At 37.0% G+C, this 21,368-nt stretch overlaps 1 protein-coding gene across 1 annotated transcript in view; it reads left to right on the plus strand.

Annotated features, from left to right (window-relative positions):
* LOC148059619 (cadherin-4-like) overlaps nucleotides 1–21,368 on the plus strand; it is an 87,185-nt gene that overhangs the window by 16,743 nt on the left and 49,074 nt on the right. Inside the window, exon 3 of the mRNA XM_087781935.1 lies at nucleotides 20,610–20,765. Coding sequence (XP_087638061.1) covers nucleotides 20,610–20,765 — 156 coding nt within the window. The remainder of the gene's footprint in view (nucleotides 1–20,609; nucleotides 20,766–21,368) is intronic.

Genomic DNA, 21,368 nt, shown 5'->3' on the forward strand with positions numbered 1-21,368 from the left:
TAGCTGGCGAGGACATAATAGTTTAAAGTTTAATAGCAAAAGAAATGAACAAACATCGTAAATATTTGCATCTTAATGGTAAATAGAAAAAAGGATTGTGAAAAAAATATCGCTGAATCACCCTACACCTCACAAAAAAATAGTTTAATCAAGCATCTTTCATCTCCTAGATAGAAGTTTGAGCTCGCTTCAGATCTCAGAATTCAACCTCTGTTTGAATAATTTCCTCTTTCTCATGTTCAAAGCTGCAAATATTGATTTAAAAAAAACTCTGCTAGGTAGAAAACAAACATGCCTTGTCCAACTCCATTAAACAACGGGCCAAAATGTTGTACTGCAAACTGGAGAAGACTTTTGGCCAACAATTCTTTGAATGCTAATTCAAGCATAAATCGGGGAGCTCGAACTTGGCATTTGCAGCCTGTGAGATGATTTTCTACGGCCCTCGATTTCGGTGTTTGGACTACAGACCTAGTTAGGGAATCCATCTTTGTAAAATGTAAGATGGTTAAGGAATATCATCGCATGAAGTTTGATCATTTATATCGATTTATATAAAGTTAACATGGAACTGATTAATCTAAAATATATATGGACCAAAAACAGGATGAAAAAACTGTTGAAAGACCCTCCAGTCTGGAGCCAAGGCTCAACAGGAAGTGAGTTTGAGAGCCGTGGGATTAAGCATCTCTGTTGTTTTTGTCACAAAACATAAATTGTACTCTCGACTTCATAATAATGATGTTACTTTAGTTCAATTTCCACTTATCCTCTGTGTTATTTTACAATTCCCGATTTAACATTTGTTTGTCTAATTCCTATTAATATATGTAAACAAATTAAAATACAGATTTAATTCCGACCTTCAGTAGAAATATCATTTCTTCTTCAAACTTTAAATTAGGGTTATTTAATCACTTTAAAACAGTTTAGAAAGAAAGAATTATAATTACAGATCAGGTCAGTTTACTTAACCTATGTTTTTGTATCATAACTTAAAATAATTATTCTCAATACAATCTTATTTATAGATGTTTGCTCTATGGAGATTACCAGTTCTAATCACAACTAATTTGAGTCAGCACACAGTGCTCCACAGCGCCATCTACTGGGTCAACACCCAGCCTACCCCTAATGCAGACCCCACTTGTAGTAAAGTGTCTCTCGCTTAAATAACAGAACATGTTTATAGTTAGTTTCACATGACATAAGTCGTAGCAAACGAAAATTCGCTTGCCTTCAACTCTTTGAACAAGTGAAGATTCCTCAAGTGTTGTCTCCTTCAGTTTGCAGAAGAAGAGTTTCCAGGTGGGTTTTTGAGGGCTAATAATAACTCCACATGCATCTTCCTTGAACCCAAAAGTATGAACAAATGTGAGTCTGCGTGTACTGTCTGGTACTAGGTACTTATCGTCTCAAAACAAGCCAGTACTATTGGTTACAAATACACATCAGAGGAGATCTTGGTTATTTTCTCCACTTTAAATGACTCTTGTAACAGGCAGGACGCATAAAACGCTACAGGCCGTATTTGGCCCCCAGGCCTTGACTTTAAGATGTTGTTCCATGTGAGGGCCTTTCATAGCTCACTTTCATGCGTGGTAATCTTTCCGAGGATAAACAACTAGATAAAAAGTTCCAGTGTTTTATCGCTCATCCAATCTTCTCCCTTCTCGCCTTTCCAGCCAATAATCTCTAATGCCACTTTACACATTTTAGTTGCTCTTTTTCTCTCCCGGAGAAAAAGAAAAAAAAAAAGGACATTTCCTCCAAATGCCCAATAAAAGCTTGAGCATCCCACGTTGTTCATAAAACCAGCGTGATGCACTGCTCTCCACACACGGCTTGGCACAGCAGCATACAGAGGACGATGTTATGGTTCATTTGAGGCTTTTTTTATATAACTCTTCTTTATGTAAGGTGATTTGCACCGCTTGCTCTGTATTCAGTATGTTTTCTAAGAACAAGTTTGGACGCCGGGAGAAACAAATGGTCCTCCTTGCTCTTAAGATAACGCCGAGCAACATAGAAACTGACCTTCACTTTATCTGAGGAAATAGAAAGTTGCGAGTATTAAGCCGGTAAACAACACCTGTTTGTCATCGGACGAGACGCTACAGGAACGGCATCAACATTGACACACCGCACATATGCATGGCTGCACAAACATCCGTGTCTCACTCTTCCAAGGTTCATTTGTCAGTATGACAGCTGGACTCGTGCAGAGCCCCGGTTTGCCAGGCTGATTCCTTTTTGCTTGGTTATCTGGAGCCAGAACATCCTGGGAAGCATTCTGACACACACTCGGATGCTGTTTGCGTGTGTGTTTACCAGCTAGTCTGTCTGCATATGTACACCTTGAAAACAAGAAATACAAAGGGGTCGGCACTTGGCAACATTGGTGTGGAACAGACATTTTCGGTTGACATAACCATCGACTTTTGCTTACCTCTCGATGCTAAAAGCTACCCCAGAATGGTGTTATGTAAGCATTGTATTCAAGGACCTTCAAATCAAAATATAAATGGCTAAATAAATAAATTGTGTAATGAAGGTATCCTGGACCTTTTTTTATACCGCGGTCCAGTTGAATGTCAGGATTAAGGACTGAAAAATGCAATAGCATGACATGTGTGAAAAGAACATCTCACCTTAACGTTGAATCAACAAGAACTCTTGACTGTTTATAACAATATTTTGTGTATTTGTATCTATGTATATTTGAGTGTACGCCGACGATGGTGTTCTGTATGTGTGTGTCTCGTAGCTTTTAGAGACTTAAGCCAATAAGTGTGGAATGAAACAAACATGTTTGTTCTAGAGTTCAAGTCAAGAGTCACACAATAATGTTTTCTTTCTATAAAAGTAACTATTTTGAGGCATTTATAATAATTAATCTTTCTGTGTGACCTGTTAACAAATATCTCATGGTTCAGGACCGGTCCCCGGACCAGAGGTTCAGGACCACTTGTATACAGTTTGTGTTTCACTCATTTTCACTAGTTTACAGGTTTATTTTTTTTAGTAAACTTGACTTTAAAAACCTCATATTTATATCATAACAATTCAATGTTATATTATTGTTGAAACATTTAACTTTAGATTTTTAATGTTGTTTTTGTGGCTTGTGCTTGTTTCAGACTTTAGTTCACGGTCTCATGGTAGCAATGCCTCCGAGCTATATTTTTCACTCCTTTGTGTTTCCATGGTGTGTTTGTGGACATTTTGTTCGAAAATGCTTGTCCTTGTTTACCTCTTTTAATTGTTAAACACCACCAAGAGTTCTGCTCTGCTCAACCATAACATCTGTCAGTTTTTTAAGAAACATTATTTTTATTGATAAATCAAAATCACATCGTGTTGGTGTTACTTGCATGTGATACATCTGTCAGACTGATCAAATTTGGATGATGATAAACAGGAAATTGTAGTTTTTCCAATGCAACCTAGAGCATCATCTTGTGCAAAATGCATTTTGAATTGTATACTTTAAGGGAAATAAATAATTGGTATTATCAAGGACGCATATTATGAAAGCAGCTGAATTAATGTAAGACGACAGATATTTTACTAGCACTAATAATTGATGAACATGTTTCCAGAATGATCTAAATTATTTCACGTGATTTTTTAACATTCAGACTTATCTTAAGAAGCAGCCAAGCAACCAATTATATCCTTCACCGAGTCCTGTGATAATCAACTGTTCCTTAAATCCTTTTAGTAACATTAAACTTATGTTGGCTAAAGATGGGGTTCCATCTTGCCTTGTCCTCGGATCAACCACTCTCTTAGTCCACATTAGCAGCGTTGAAATGAAAAACAATCCTGAATAGACCCATCCAAGCATAGAAGAAAGCAACCGTAGAACTGTGAAGGGCTCTTCTTCAGGTGCTTTAGTTGAAGCACCTTCTTCATTTCCGCTATTTTACTTTAAAAAAACATTTGTTTTGTTGTTTATACCATTCTTGTGTCCTTAGTTGACACCAGTATACTTTTTTATTTCATTTTGTTTACAACACGTCACTATAATCGTAGTTTAAAATGGAAAAACTGTAACGTGTACGATGTACACACACTGATGTAAAGGACAAGATTCAAACCAATCGCACAATAATGTTAGATTTCTTCATCATCCTAACAATAATAATGTGGTTAATGTCCGTGTAAAAGCTGCGATGGACTTGGATTTTAAACAAGACGCTGCATTTACAGATAATGGAGAATAGATAAGGAGGTTGAAAAGTGTTCTCAAACAAAAAGCATTCAGCAAAATAATAACGAGAGAGCGAACGGGTTGGACAAAAATAAAGAATAGTGTAAGAAAAGGTCCAGAGGAGACAGAAAACTGCAACAGCAGCGTCTGTTGCTTCCTTTAGACAAGATCTTCTTCTTCTATCAGTTCAACAGATCTCCAGCAGTAATTATTCAGATTGAATTTTCAGGCAGTGGGGAGGTGGGGGGGGGTCAGAAGAGGGGAAAAGTAACAAGGGGCTTTTAAAACGCTCATTGTCAGAGCCTCGGGAGGCTGAAGAAGTCATGAATGCATCCATCAAACTACCCATTTCACAATTTAATCAGACCTTTAATAAAAGGGAAGTTGCATAAAAGCTGGTGGAGGGCAGCATTAGGGGATAACATTGAGATAGTAGCCCTCACGCTCAAGTCAGTGGAGGGGGGTGCGGCGGTTCTTTGTCCACGGCCACAATAGCCGCCTGATTTTAATTCTCTCCTGCTGGAAGAAGAGAGAGTGAGGAGAGCGAGTCATTGTTACCAGCCGGAAGAATAGTAGTTCTAATTTGCTGTAAGTCTGTGCTATTTAAGGTCCATCTTCTTTCAGAACTGTAATAATTGGAAAAGTCATTTACTTCTTAACTGCCGTTCCTTCTGTTATTCTCGCTAATGTAGAGGAAGGTCTTTCAATGGTCCACGTCATCCCTGTTTAACTGACACCCAAGCGTATTGACGGCGTTATCTCTCAATTTCATTTCAGCCATGGCGACTAAATCGGATCAGATTTGCATTTTTCTTTTTTCTTTTTTTTCGCCTTTTGTCCCTTTTTTCACATGATGAGAAAATGCCTCAAATGCAGCAAAGATCTGTCGTGTGTAGGAGATATCGCAGGAAATATCAGTGCGTTTTTGAGGGGTCGTGCAACAGTTTATTTGTTAATTTCTCTGCTGAGTTCCATGAGTATTATTTTTAAATTAAGTCCAGTTCAGCTTCTTCCTATAATGTGGTGCACAGTTTTTAATGAGAGAATCCTGCACTTCCTGGTATTTGACTAATGAAGCCGACTTTAAACCAGAAGATAATGAAGATGCTCTTATCAGAGGTACCTCTGTAACGCATCATGTGACCTCGCGACCTCATCTGTTCCTCCTAGAGAAGCGACTCCTCCTGATACCTGGCTCTTTTTCTATCACAAATCTGAATCATATATATTTAATAAAACCTCATATTAGGTTTTCCATGACCCTCGCACAATGAGAAACTGTCAATGGAAACCTTTGACTGTAGCAAAAAAAAAACTTTTTAAATGGGGCATAAAAGAAAAGGTTTACTGACGTTTTTGATATAAAATATATTTCATAAGTGCAATAGAAACACTTTCTTTTTTTTCCTGCACTTGCAAAACATGTCATAGTTCAATCTGAGAAAACATGACCTTTTAACTGTGAGACTTTTCTTAGTATCATCCTCAAGAAAAGTACTATTTGTGATTCATGAGGCTCCTTTAAAGAAAACGGCTTCAAAGCACAATTGACTTAGTTAAAATAAAACATGTTTAAATATTTGTGAACATTTTGCAATACCTCAACTATTATTTAAAAAGTGCATCTATATATTTAATTATTCAAATACATTGCATTAAATCAAATACATTTACAACATTTACTTCACTTTTCTAACCTTTTCTACAAAATAAATCTTAAATGAAGTCATTAGCTCGACGATATATCTAGTACATCTCCACCCAGGCTAAAGATGTATGGGCTTATTTTTGTATCATAAATATGTGTTCATGCACAGAATGTGATCTGAAAATATGGAACGGTTTCACGTGCGTTCTGATGTCCACACATTCATATTTATGTTTAATATTTGTAACTTGTGTTTTTGTATACATTTGTATTTGTAAATATATCTTTTTAATTCGCAAAACAAAAAATTAATTTCTAAAACTCAAAATGACGTGCGTGAAATGACATATACATGTGGATTAGCTGTATGATGTGTTTACAAATACATCATGCCATGAAAGTAACCCCATAAAAATCATCTTAGGGTACTTGTGTTTTTATTTTTGTGTCATTTTGGAGTGTGCCAGTGTGTATTAGGTCATACACAAGTGTCCAAATCACTTCCAAAACACTCATCTAATGGCTTTTAAGTCCCAATCGTCAATAATTGATCCACTAAATTGGCTTAAGAAAAATAAAGTTTTGCCGTTTTCCGTTTTTGAAGATTGTACATATTTCTTTTTTTTTATAATTTCCAGAACATCAAGCCCGACCTGCTCTTCAAACAGATACAACTCTCTTCATCAAAGTCTCAGCTCGAGTGTGTGTTTTTAAAAATGCCACAAGAAAGCTCTTAATGCTTTGCTTTGCTGACTCTCAGCAAAACACGCAAGCTGTCCTATTTCTTTCTGTGTGCGTCTGACAGATGGAGCGGGTTTGAGATATGCAGCCTCAGAACCGTTCGTCTCGGCGGCTCCTTCTCTTCAGAGATAGGCAGCCCTTTTTTTTTTTTCTTTTTTTTTTCTAGGAGCCCGTTGTCCGACACCTTGGTTTCTTGTCTGATTCACTGTAGCGTGCAGAAGCATATTTCTGATTGTTACCGATTCTTGTTGTATTTGGACTCGGCATGCTTGTTTGATGGGATTCCGAGTCATGAAAGGTCATGTGTTTATGTCTTTAGGGGATTTCTGTCTGAAATTGACAGACTGCTCACACCGCCCTGCTCGCTGAGGCGTTTCTTTTTTTTTCAGACACATCGGGGGAAAAACAGGCTTCATGTTTTTGTCTTATGTGGACTTGGAAATATGAAACGGTCACGTGTCGCGTCTGACACGTCGCCGGCTGGTTTCGACAACACAGTGTCTTTCTTGTGGAATGTTCTGTCACTCGATGCGAGAAACTATGGTCGGTCCAGTGTGAATGAAGTTTAAAGTCTTTTAGCGAATCGGAAAAATGTCTGTAGATGGTCAAAAAATTTGAAGAAGGATAAAATGTTTACCTATTGTTTGGTTTCACATCCGAATTAATCATTTTTATCAGTTATCTTTGCTCAAGTTTAAAGGATAATTCATTTAAACATGTTTTTATTAAAGTATGCCTTTAAGAACTATTGATATTTAAGAAATAAAGTATATCTTTTTAAATATATAACACGGTTTTAACTATTCATAATTAATAAAGTGTTATATATTCCTAAACATGATCATTTACTTGCATCATACGTTTTATTCAAACTGATCCAAAGACACTCTTCTTTATAAAACAATAAGACTGTTGTCAGGTGGGAAGGACATTTTAATTGAAAAGTGTACATGCTAGCTTAGCTCTTTCTGAGGTATGAATAAAATATTTTATAATGCAATTTATATTATATTAATGTCTGTTTCAGGTCAAAATAATTATAAGAAAAAACACGTAACAGGGATGTATGCCTGAGGTCAGAAAATAATCTTCTCTCGGGTCATTTATTTCTTTGAATAAAATGTGTAACTGGAACCGGTTTCATAGGATAACGCAGCACCAAAATATAAAATGACCTTTTTTTATTACATGCAAATAAAACTATATATCCATTAAATTGAAATGTACATTCCTTTTGACGAAAACTCTACATAAAATGCTGCAACACCACTCATGCGACTTGAAATCCATCATCCTGAACTTTAAATTTCACAGCCAATTATTGCCGATGATAAGTAATATATATGGAAATGAACGCAATTCTCTGCATGCTAAAAGGTAGATCACCTTAAAAGTAATTGCTTTTCACTCAAAACGGATAAAAGCATTTGTAACGTGTCACAACATGTGCGCATGATTATGACTTCGGAGGAGCGTAGATTATGTTCTATAGTACAGTGTTGAAAATCTCCCACGCGTTTTGTATAAAAGAGATGTTTTGCAGTCGACTTATTTGAAGTTGTCGCAAAAGTAAACATGAAACATGAAAGAACACATTTTCTAATAAAGTCAAGTGGCAAAATCAACCAATTAATCGACCTTGAATCTTCTATAAACTTTTTCCGTTTTCAATGAGCGATTCTAAACCGTGACTCACGAGGTAACAATTAGCCGCGCACATGCTCAAACACACTTTTACAGTAAACGTTTTTCCATTTACCGTGATCCTGGTGCAAAGTGTGTTAAGATGGATTGATCCATCCAAATTTCGAGGTGATGCACGATTAAAATTATCCCTTAAGAGCCTGTTCTGACTAGTTCCTAAATGCAAGTTAATGGTCTGGATTAAGGAATCGTTCAGAGAGACAGATGGGATGGTAAGTCTGTAAAAATGGTTGTTAACCGTTATCCAAGATTCTTAAGATGTAAGTGCTTGTAGCCGTCAGAGTGGCAACTGATGAAATCCTGAAGGAGCTTGTCAACAACAGGAGTGGATTTAAGAGTTCCCAGGTGGATACAGAAATTATGTATTTTCCATTGAAATCAATTAAAGTCTCTGAAATGAAATATATTTATTTTATGTCTTTCTTGAGGATAGTTTTTTTTTTAGATATTGCAATAAAGTGCAAAACCACTCTGAGAAAACATTACTAAGATTTTTCTTAAAGGGCGACCAAAGTGTTGATTTAAGTGTCCATTAAATAGATGTTGGACTCTATTGTACTCATCAGTATGTGTCCGTTTGTACAAAATTCTCTTTTCATTGAAATATTTACATTAGAAAATGTGCTTAAGCCCCTCCCACTGAAAACACTTGTCTTTCTGGAGATTAAATCTTGTTTAACATAACCACACCCACTCTGCTTTGATTGGTCAAGCATCAAGGTTTGTCATTGCGCGTGTCATCAATCCCGGGAGTCCCCCCTCAAAAGGATTTGTTGTATAAACAAAGCCAGGAGTGATCACAGCTGGCTGGAGGAGAAGTAAAGCCATTATTGCGTCATAATGGAATCCGCTCTTGTAACCTCTTGTTCGCCAAGATAACTTTTTAGTTATAGGTAATAGTAAAAGTAATAAGTTCAAAACATGGTCATGATGAGGGACTTACTGCATCTTGGAGAGGAAGACTTCAACATTTCAAGGCCCTCCTTAGGTCTTTTTTTTTATCTTCCTTGAAGCATCAAAAAGTACCCTCAATATTTTAGCTATGAATGGAAATTAATTATCTTGAAAATGATTTTCTTGAATATTTCAAATGAAACAAATTGTCACAGAAAATATCAAACTTCATAGTGAAGTGTAGTTATACAAAACATGCTTTAATTACTAAATTTTAATTTGACAATGCAGGTAATGAAAACATCCTTTCATAGCTACAGAGGGTAGACATGGTTTTCAATATGCGCAATATTGACTTATTATTGTCATAGTAACCAGCTGATCTATACAAAATAGCAAAACCCACATCAAATTAATTTCTTAATCAACAATATCAATACGTTTTCTTCTAAACTAAGTAGCCGATCATTGTCGACTAGACAAGAGTAGAAGTGCTTTATGTCATCAAAGGAACGGATGAGTACCTGAGGATATAAACAGAGAAAAGAAGAGCAAGATAATCATATTTATTATTTTCGTTCAATAAATTCTCCGCCACTCCGTACTGGGTCAAAGCCAAACCCATTTTAATAATCTCATAAACCGAAGCTATCGACATCGAAGTTCACAGAATTCCGAAATTGACAAGACTTTATCTACACAAAAGACCAAACTTTATGAAGAAAATTCCCGGCTAAGAGCCCAGAAACACTGAGACAGAAAATGTTGGCTGGAGGGTTTTCTTTTGTTGGCTGTAATATCACTAAAAGGAGCCAGCGTTCCAGTTATGTGAGTAATTGTCAAACTGGATGGAGATGATTCATCTCCACTTAAAAGGAAAAGTCCGATCAGAAATACTTAGTAAAGAATGAAAAGAGATTGATTTAATAATTAGTTTGACTCGCCGTCCTGATGTTGGTGGTGAAGTTGGCTTCAAGAATTGATGGAGATCAATTCTGTCGGATTCTTGATATATGGAGCTTTAATTTATTGTTTTGGGTTTGTTTGTTTTTTCCCCAGAAGGCAGAAGAAATACCTTTTTTTATTATTATTATTATTATTATTATCTGGACGGACACTTGGAACTACTCGGCTTGTCATTCATACGCCAGCACACGATGTGTAATGTATTATCTAGCGACCACAATGTTTTTTCAAAAGAAAAGGCGCAGCTTTAAATGTGATGGATGTGCAAAGGAGGATTCAAAAGCGAAGGGGGTCACTCGTTTAAAAATCATTAATCTTACAGGCTCACATTCACCTCGCCATCGATCAGCCCACACTCACACGTGTCAAACCCGTGTGAGGGTTTAGAAACATTTCATCTGCTTTTACATCATTTCTTTCATTTTTCCTTATTTATTATCTTCTATTTATGCAAGCTTTCACTCAGAATTGCGTCATATTTTCCAGTAAATAAATATTCAGCATAAAAGCAACGTGAGATTAATGATCTCCTACATGCAATCTTGCTATCGCAGTTACACTATATAACCACTAGAGGCTTCTGTCTTCATTCAAATGCCTCCGACCTAATCCCATTACAGCAAAGCCCTTCCAGTAGAGACAATATTTATTCTTGTGGAACCACTTAATATAGATTCTAAATTATAGTCTATAGCTTAAATCACAAAACTTAAAATGCCGTATATATGAATCTGACCTTAGACCTATCTTAAAATCTGTCAAATTGTTTGTTGACCACGAGCCGCATCGTAGTACTACTCCGTGAGTCACATTCGTCGCAGTCAAAGTCTCGAAACCTCATTTAAACCAAAGTCTCCCTACTGTCTCTCACATCACATGACCAAAAATTAAACACCTCATTGGTCAACAGCGGTATAAATAAAAGAAAATATCTAATTTAAAGATCATGCAATTTTTGGTTTAATTAGTTAAAAATGTTCTTGATAAAAGTTGCTGATAGTTTAGAGGTTTTTTTTAAAGTTAAGTTTACTTTAAAAACCTCTTTACATGTCAAGAGATACAGGCTAATTTACTTATTTTACTTTTTGTCCAAAGAAAAACGTTAGTAATAATCAATAAAACAGGAATAATTGAAGTAGTTTTTCTTTTTGTGTGGACCGGTAACAAATACCTCACTCATGAACCGGCATAAAATGTTGATATTAAGTGTAAAACAACGTAAAATAATGAGAAATACAATTAAGTTAATGTCCATAAACAGGTTCTGCGTGAACCTTGGGTCTTCTTATCCTCAGCCTAATCTTTTAAGTATACATTAATTTCCCATAATTCCCTAAATGCACACTTACCAGTTAATCAACTAAACATATCTGAGTTTAATTATTTTTCCGTGCCGCTAATGTTCAAACACACGATCACACATCTAAGCGTTTCTTCGAATACGTTCAAACATTCCCATAAATATTAGAGCGATAATTAATTCCTCAACACCCCAGTGGCTGCGATGAGAGAACGCCGCTTCTCTTTCTTACCCTTTCGTCGTCTCTTCCCCGGCTTTTTCCCCGGCAGGCCCCGTGGCACCATCGTTTCACATTCCATACAGTTCTTGCCTGGCAGAAGGCAGCGCAACAATACCATCTTCTTAAGAGGCAGACAAGTTGTCAGTAATGAAGTGAGCAACTTTGATCCGTCAACAAATGGGTCATTAAGACGCGAGTTTCTGATGCTGGGTGTCGCAGTCGCGACTGTCACACTGACTTTTTTTTTTTTTTCCCTTTTGCTGTTCATCATTACTTCTTTTCTTCCACTCTGTAAAACATTAGTGTGAAAAAAGAAAGACATTTGTGAGAGGGAAGAAAATAGATGTTTTTGATTGTTACAGCGCATAAAGATTCAGAACGCTCATGTGTTATGTTCGAGATGAAAGGCAGGACTGTCTGTTCCTTTCATGCTGTGAATTCTTCCACACATTTCCTCAATTCCTCAAGTAAATATGTGGGAATGACAGTGGCGGTACTTGTCACAATATCCCCGATGAATAGAAGACGGTGATGGAAAACGCCACAACAGACAGCTGATTCATCTCCTGCAACAATTCTTCTTGCTTAATTATTTCTCGGGGACTGATGGAAGCGCACACAAACATTAGTCTGGAACCATTAAACAAACACGTGTTGTGTTCGCTGAGATGTTTAACTGCGAACTATGAGCCCATCGAGCAACAACTAGGAGCTGTAGTGGAGCCTCAGAGCTGTTGAATACGAGTCTCTCGCCCTGAGGCGGTATTTCTTCATGTCACGTGAGTGTCATGAGTGTTTAAAGAAAATAACCTGAGCCGCCAAGAGGTGTTTGGAGAGTGGGAAAAGAAGATTTTTGTCTTCTTTAATGGTAGATAAAAGGGATAGAATTTTGCTCCTCTAACTTCAAACTCCCCCCATATACTGTATTGACCTATTTTTTAAACGTGACAGCAGGAAGTTGTTTAGAAACTTAGCAACAAAAGACGCACAAAGTACCATATTTTCAAAAGTTGACATGAGTAGCGACACCACCTTTGTGTGTGAACCGACTCTACATCTAAACAATGCTGGTGGATACTAGGCATGTCTATTGTTAAGAATCTGGATATACAATTTGTATCACGATACAATGTATTGCAATACCGTAGGATATATTTGTAGTACTGCTCGAGTATCTGACTCTGGCCTTTTAGGATTTAGAGACCACATAACTCTTGAGGAAGTTGTAACTGCTTACATTTAAAAAAAACCATCAGGTTTAAAAGCTGCTGGAGTCGACTGTATCCTCCTGTACTTAGTCATCTCCAGGATCTCGCAGGATTTCATTGATCCTGTCACTGTGGAGGATGAAAAAAATGCTCCCATCCAGCGGCCAGAAGTTTAATTGCAACTCAAAAATGAACAAAGGCTGGGAATATTTGTATATTAGTTGTGAATAGAATACTTTGAATTATTTTATTTTAAACACACTTCATTGAAATGTCTGTAACCATTAAATACTTTTAATTGTTTTTTTAAAGGAAAATATTGCGATGTATTATCATATCAACACTCCTAATAGATGCTTCTGTATCATTCCCATCACTGTGTAAACTTTGTTTGATAAGTGATTAACAATCATTTTTGTCTCTTTCACAATTTTTCCCATTCCCAACCAATGATTGGAATCTTAACTCTTTTCTAAATTATTCTTTAAGAGATCCTGCAGTCTGATGTATTTGCTATAACCAGAATATCCAGCATTCCTTGATTTTCTGGAACTCCTGTGTTATCAGTTTTATCTTGATCTTTAAAGTTTATACTTTATTGAATATTGTTTTGATTGTTTAAGCGCTTTGTGACCCTGGTCTAGAAAAGCGCTATATAAATAAGAATTACTTACTTACTTACTTACTTACATTCCATCCATTACCATGTTACATGTTGTGTTTCCTGTTTTTTTCTTTGTTTTATCAGGTGTAATGAATTTCTGGCCCAGAAAACTGGCTTCTAGTGTTGGTGTTGGAACAGAAGCTTGATGCATGTGCTGTGCTGTACCCGGATTATCATGAGTACTCTGACCGACACCAGATATTGTACCTGTATGGGTTTGGTCTCAAGTATACCTTGCAATCTCAAAACTCGCACCAAAAGCCTTTTGAGATAGATCTCACCACAAAAAAAAGCAGTTTCACTTCACTCAGTCACATTATTCTTGTTAAATCTGGCTTTATTTTTGCTATTACGCTTGAACTTTGATATTTTATTCAAGAAAATTTACAACTTTATTGACAGAAAGTCATTTTGGTGGTACAGCCCTCCACTGGTTAGAACCAACAGAAGTTTTGCCCACGAACTGCTGCTTTCGTAGTTTCAAAAACCACTAATAAATTCATAAAATATTCTGATTGGATCACCTGGGACTCCTTTATACCAGTCCGGAACTGGTTTCAAAGAGAATTTCGAGACTCCATGCTATAAAGCTATCATCATCCCTAGTTTATGAGTTTTATAAACTTCTTGAAAAAGAGCTTTTTTTTTTTTTTAATTGACAGAAAATACTTACATTTTACCACTGATTTCCTACCTAAGCTATCTTACCAACATAAAGTCAATCCTATTTTAGTGCCATAGAGCTTTCATTGTATAGATGTGCATTAGTACTAGGGATGCACCAACTTTTATGGTCTGTATACTGATACAAAATATCTGGTCTTTGATTATCAGCCGATACCATTATTAAAATATTAACTTTTTTCCCTATCGATAAATAAAACTTCTCATGCTTGTAATAAAAAGCAAAAAATACTACATATAGAACAACAAAGTGTGTATTTATTCGTAACGTAATGTCAGCACAAATATAGTTATAGTGTTTCGATAGACGTGTGGATCACAGCTTTTATTACCGATACCTGATACGACTTAGAGAGGCTGGATCGGACCAATATTCGATACCAGTATCGTAACATTGTATCCCTAATTATTACTAGCAAAAATACTGCAATGGGTGTGTATCTTTAGTCTTTGCGATGAAGATTCATTTGAGTATCCTTGACCAGACTATACAAGAGTATGGACTGAAACAGAAATTAAAACTTGATACAAGGACTATATTCTCCCAAGATTACACTGAGGTTTCCATCTTTATCCCCTCAATCCATCATGTTTACTCTGCCTCCACCCAGTTTCTTACTCAGTGACATTAAAAAGTTGTGTCCTCGCATAAAGGTCGCTCTAATTAGAGGTTTTTAAAAAAAGCCAAAACCTAGAGATCCGAACAATGCTTCTCGCTCACAAATATTTAGCGGTAACTGATTGGACTGAGGATCCTGGCACTGCCCACTAACAGTTTTAAAAGTGCCTCTGCAAACGTGGTGGGAGGGAAAGCTAATTGGCTGAAATGAGTGTGGAGAAGTGCAGCTGAATCTCTCTTCGCTCGAAGCCAACGGTGAGAAATCGGGGGGGCGGGGGAAACCCAAATGGAATTATAGAGAGCTATCGCTTCCTAACGGGTGAGGATTTATACACCACTGCCAAGGCCAATGGATTGAAGTAATTTTATTTTTTCATGCATGCCTTCAGTCCCCGCCGAGACCTTTGGTGAGATGGCGTGATGAGAGAGAGATGAGAGGAAAGAGGGAGGAGCAGAGTGCAGGGGAGTTAAGAGGAGAAAAAAAAGGGGAGGGCAAAGGAAAAGGCGAGACAAGGAGAGGGGTGGAGAAGGGTTGGAGACAGCTGAGCGTCTAATGATTGTCTTTGCTAATGCGACGGGAGAGGTTGCTGCAGCCAGGCTCAGGCGTCGCCTCGGCCTCCAGCGGCGCGTTTGTTGGATCACCGGTGTGGGTTTAAGTAACGCCAGCGTGTGTCTTTAACTCATTAACCGTCGGAGTCCATCTGCATTCAAAGAGGAAGAATCGAGTGCGGCTCGAGAAGAGCTATCAATTAAAACCGCCCGCGTTGCCAAGACGATGCCGAGGATGTGTCTGTACAGTGAATAAGTGGCGTGTCTGGGAGATAAAGGACAGTGGTAATAGCGGCGGTCTCTGAGAGTGATCTGTTTTTTTGGAGCCTTGCGGAGATGACACCTGTCTAATAAGCTGTGTCCTTGTGTCGCTGCTGTTGTTAGCGGCTTCAACTGTTTTCGCAGCAGGTCTCCAGTGTGTCAAACCGCAGCGTGTCAAAAGTGTGGCTAAATTGGTTCCTGGAAACCCTGAAAGATAGGCAGTACAAAAAAAAAAAGACTTTCTGTGTATCCAAGTCACTGTGCTGAAGATGATTTTGATAGTAATTTTTTAAAAAGAGCCGCTGGTGTTTACAGGTTGTTAGCCAGAGATGAGGACTAGCACTCCGTAATGGCAGCAGTTCTGAGGGAAATGGTGGAAACCAAACCTTAAAAGCAACGTGGATTAGTGTCATTCCTGATGGCATCTTTTTTCTAAAATATGAACAGCATGAGTGCCCCCTCATGCATGCTGTCTGTGGCCTGAAAAATATACTTTATAAGTGACATAACCTCAAAAAATATACTGTCAGAAAGAAATTTAGAGTCTCGTCCGATTTACTAAACAAAGCCCCAAAGATATAACTGACAGAAAGTTACTCACACAAAGTGTATCTCTATTTAAGTAAGTAATTTTTATTTGTATAGTGCTTTTCCAGACCAGGGTCACAAAGCGCTTAAACAATCAAAACAATATTCAATAAAGTATATATTTTAAAGATCAAGATACAACTAAAAACACAGCAGGAGTTCCAGAAAATCAAGGAAAAGCCTGAACAAATAGAAACGTCTTGAGATGTTTCTTGAAGGAGTCAGTAGATCCATCAAGCGCAGAGAGAGAGGAAGATCGTTCCAAAGCTTAGGAGCAACAGCCTGAAAAGATTTCTCTCCTCTGGTCCTGAGTATGTAAACTCATTCAAAGGGAAGACATGTTCAGTATCAATAACGTGTCAACAAAATGTTTAATAAATAACAAGTCCTAAACAATACTAAACAAAGAAAACCAGAGTCCAAAATCTAAAACATCCATCAAACCAGGGAATCAAACTGGAAACAAAAGAAACACAGGGAACGGAAAATTAAAAAAAGGTGGTCAAAACACTTGCTAAACAACAACAAACTCAGGCACATGGGAAAATAGGCAAAAAATTTAAAAAGTCCAGCAAGAATAATCCGAAGGAAGAAATGAGAAACATAACACAATGTTTTAAAAGTATTGTTTTGAGTACATAAAGTGTCCGGGATAAGGATTTTTTTCTTGAGACCTGCCTATTTATGACGTCACACTAAATATTTTTAGAACAATTTCTAACATCTTTTTTCCAAGCTGTTCCATTCCTGGTCTGAAGATACTTTGTGACGGCCCTTGTGACAACATACATTCAAAAACATACAGTATATAGACATATAACTGAAGCTTCCAAATGCAAAATACATTTAACATGTTATATTGCCTTAATAAAAATGATTGTGTCGATATGGAAGGTTGACTACTGTCCACCCCTTTAGGGTGGAAAACACGATCTGGAATTCAAATCTTTCGTTGTTAAGTGTTTTCTGTGGTGCTTAAGTAAGTAAGTAAGTAATATTTATTTATATAGCGCTTTTCCAGACCAGGGTCACAAAGCGCTTTAACAATCAAAACAATACTCAAAAAAGTATATACTTTAAAGATCAAGATAATACTGAGAACAACACAGGAGTTTCAGAAAATCAAGGAAAAGCCTGAACTAATAGAAACGTCTTAAGATGTTTCTTAAAGGAGTCAGTAGATCCATCAAGCGCAAAGAGAGAGGAAGATTGTTCCAAAGCTTAGGAGCAACAGCCTGAAAATATTTCTCTCCTCTGGTCCTGAGCCGTGTGCGAGGAACCATCAGTAGATTCTGCTCCACAGACCTCAGAGCCCGAGCTGGGGTGTAAGGCTGGATCAGATCAGTGATGTAAGGAGGAGCCTGGCAATGAATAGCTCTGAAAGTAAGAACCAGAATTTTAAAGTTGATCCTGAAAGAGTAATATAAGTGTCAATAGAGAAGTGTATACTGATGTGACCTGGCCAGGAAGTGACAAAAAAAGATGTAAATGTTTCATGTGTGGTACATTTGAAGTTTTATTCGAAACCTTTTAAGAATACAATCTCAACTGCAAGTCGTGTCGCCGTCACTATAGCATCGGTCGTCTATATCGTGGGCTCGTGAGACATGAACTGTTTGTTGTGAAAGCTAAGTGATTAATAAATGACTTCACTGATGACTCACCGAGAGAGAGAGAGAGAGAGACTGATGAGACCCCGAACGACTGATGCACTTCACAGCTACATCCACGATCAAATCCCCTCAGTACCCCCTTGAAAACACTGTAAGTACATTAGAGCTCACATTGTTAATCTGCCCTGATATTCTATTATGTCGACGATCTACTTCACACTTTGAAACGACGTAGCTCTTGCTCATTGTTCACGATTTTTAATTAAGTTTATAGCCTCGGAAAATTAACCAAGCCCCTTTTTCTTTCCCTCACTTTCCCCCCATAATGAGTCGCTCCCAGTGATTCCTCCTCCTTAACAATTCATCCCCGGCACCCAATCAATGCAACAGCTCACTTCCTGGGTCGAATAAATCACTTCAGACGACTGTGAATGGTGAGGCCAAGAAAAACAAATACTAGTACGTTTCGCCGCTTGAAAATCGTCTGAGGAAAAAACATGAAGCAGCAGCGGGCGGGGCGGAGGAAAAGAATGCTGCTGAAGCAAAAATCGTTTACTTATGAAACAAATTATGCAGCAGTTTAAATTTATAAAACACCACAGGCCGCATGAAAATATGTAATAACACTTCTTTCTGTGGTCAGACATTCAGGCCCTCCAGGGAGCACGTCTGGTTTCAAGCTCGGCAGAACATTACACCGACTCGCAGTTCATCGTCCACAGATTCAGCAAGTTTGTACAAAGGGGGAAGTGAGCCGCTCTTAAACTTGTCTCAGCACATACTTGTGGTTCTCGTGGGTGCGTGTTAACCTCACCTGCTCCCACATTTCGCTAAATTACCCCCCAAAAAATACTGTCTTGTGCTTCTAACCGTAATGGCTTGAAACAAAGTTTTTTTTTTTGTTTTGTTTTCTTCTTTAAGTTTGTGTTTGTGAAGCTCAACGTGATTTAGGTGCTGCTGGTAATCTTCAGCCGTAATTGTGGTCTGGAAGTAAAATGGACAGGGAGTGTTGTTATATTGTTCTTTATCTATGACAATGAATATTCATATCCATAGTTCTATTGACGAGAACTAGATAAAAATGATCAGACTTTTAAATGTATAAAACATAACTCTACTGAAATACTATGGATGTGACATAACTAAAAAGACAGGCTTCCAAAAGCAACAAAAGTCTTAGTAATATCTTGGTATCAATATACGAAAGTCTTGTTCTTGATACTTTCCAATCTTTTGTAATATCTTGGTACTGATATACAAAGTCTTGTTCTTGATACTTCCCAGTCCTTGTAATATCTTGGTAATGATACATGAAAGTCTTGTTCTAGATACTTCCCAGTCCTTGTAATATCTTGGTAATGATACATGAAAGTCTTGTTCTAGATACTTTCCAGTCCTTGTAATATCTTGGAACTGATACATGAAAGTATTGTTCTTGATACTTTCCAGTCTTTGTAATATCTTGGTTCTGATATACAAAAGTCTTTGTCTTGATACTTTCCAGTCTTTGTAATATATTGGTATTGATATACAAAAGTCTTGTTCTTGATACTTTCCTAGTCTTTGTAATATCTTGGTACTTATATACGAAAGTCTTGTTCTTGATACTTTCCAGTCTTTGTAATATCTTTGTTCTGATATACGAAATTCTTTGCCTTGATACTTTCCAGTCTTTGTAATATCTTGGTATCGATATACGAAAGTTTTGTTCTTTATACTTTCCATGTTTTATAATATCTTGGTACTGATACATGAAAGTCTTGGTCTTGATACTTTCCATGTTTTATAATATCTTGGTACTGATACATGAAATTCTTGTTCTTGCCATATTATGTAGAGTGTAAATAAAATAAAATATATGGATGAAATGGTCATGTTCTGCTTAAAAAAGATGTCATTAGATTATTTTCTCTATATCTGCTCTGAGCATTTCTTACTTTCTTAAAGTCTGCCATGAGTCATGTTTCAAAACCCAGACAGTCTGAGCAGCGATAATGACTGTTGTAACTGTGTCGTGCGGATCATATTTTCGGAGGTTTAGACGGAAACCATCTTTCATAAGTGACAGCTCAGCGCACGTCAGGTTAAGCCATTTCTGACCGGTCGACCTGCGAGTATATATTTCCCTCTAATGGATTATTCAAATAAAAGCCAAATCCGACACACGTAGTTTTTGCAAGCCAAAAAAAAAAAAAAAAAAGTCCCTAAAAAGCTGATCTGGTTTTCAATTGTCTCCACCACTGATATTCTAGTAATATAAAGCAGTCTAACCCTCGACTTCCCATCTCTTACAGATATTAAATAATTCTAATCTCACCAGCCTTTCATGCAGCCTAGAATCCCCGCTCCATGAAACAATTATTATCCCTGTTCGGAATTGCCTCTCTGCAAATGTTGTTATTGTCGCGCAGGCTGCTACGCTAATGCACAACAAGCTCTTGTGATGTCATTTTCAAATTGATTGTCATCCACTTCCTGTTTCACGGCTTTTTATTTTGGCGATAACTTTCAAAATCAGCACCAGGAAGAGTAAAAATATTAAGGTTGTGTCTTTCCTCTGCACAAATTGTTGATTTAAAATTGTTCTTGCTCTGCTTCCTCTGATGTAATCCATGAGTATGAAAACTTGAAATGTGAAGTCTGTCCATAAGTGTATTTCTTGTTAGAAGATTATTGTTTTATATACGTGTTGGTTTGTATTAACACAGGGCTCTGTTTGTCTGTTGTCTCACAGATCCGGTCGGATCAGGACCAGGACATTTCGATTCGATACAGCATCACTGGAGTGGGAGCGGATCAGCCGCCCAATGAAGTGTTCAACATCGATCCAGTGGTTGGCAAAATGTTTGTTACCAAACCCCTGGATCGTGAACATCGCTCGTCCTACCATGTGAGTCTCACACACGCCTTCATTAGAATCTAATGAACTCTTATTATGACTAATAATATATGTATGTAAAGCCAAAATGCTATAATGATTGTTTAATTTTTGTATTTAAAATGTATTTATTGAAACATTCTCCATGACAAATGTTGGAAAACAAAGATAAATTCCATAATCCAAAAATATTTAGAAGGTCATAATTATGAATTGAATTCAAAGGAAAGTCATTAAAATAAAGATGACAATTTACTAAATACACACATTAGAAGATTAATAATGCTAAAATATAAAAAAATAAAAAGGACCAAATACAATATTAATTCAAATAAATAAATCAATTTGATATTTTATAGCATTTTAAATGTTGCTCGTTTAACATACACTGCATTAACAACAGAGAGTGATATATGCTTTAAAACATTCCTGGATCCAGATGGTTATTTGCAACACCAGCAAAACATGGTCTTTGTCCCACTTTATATTTAAGTTTTTATTTGTTATTGTTGAACACATGTTTGCTTTTATTGTTTTAAATATGAAAAAGTGTAGTAAGAAAATAGATGGAAATGGGAAAGAAGAAACTAAAAGGTGCTGAACTATTTAAAACTA

The sequence above is a fragment of the Callionymus lyra genome, chromosome 19, assembly GCF_982586985.1.
Source record: "Callionymus lyra chromosome 19, fCalLyr1.hap1.1, whole genome shotgun sequence".
NCBI lineage: Eukaryota > Metazoa > Chordata > Actinopteri > Syngnathiformes > Callionymidae > Callionymus > Callionymus lyra.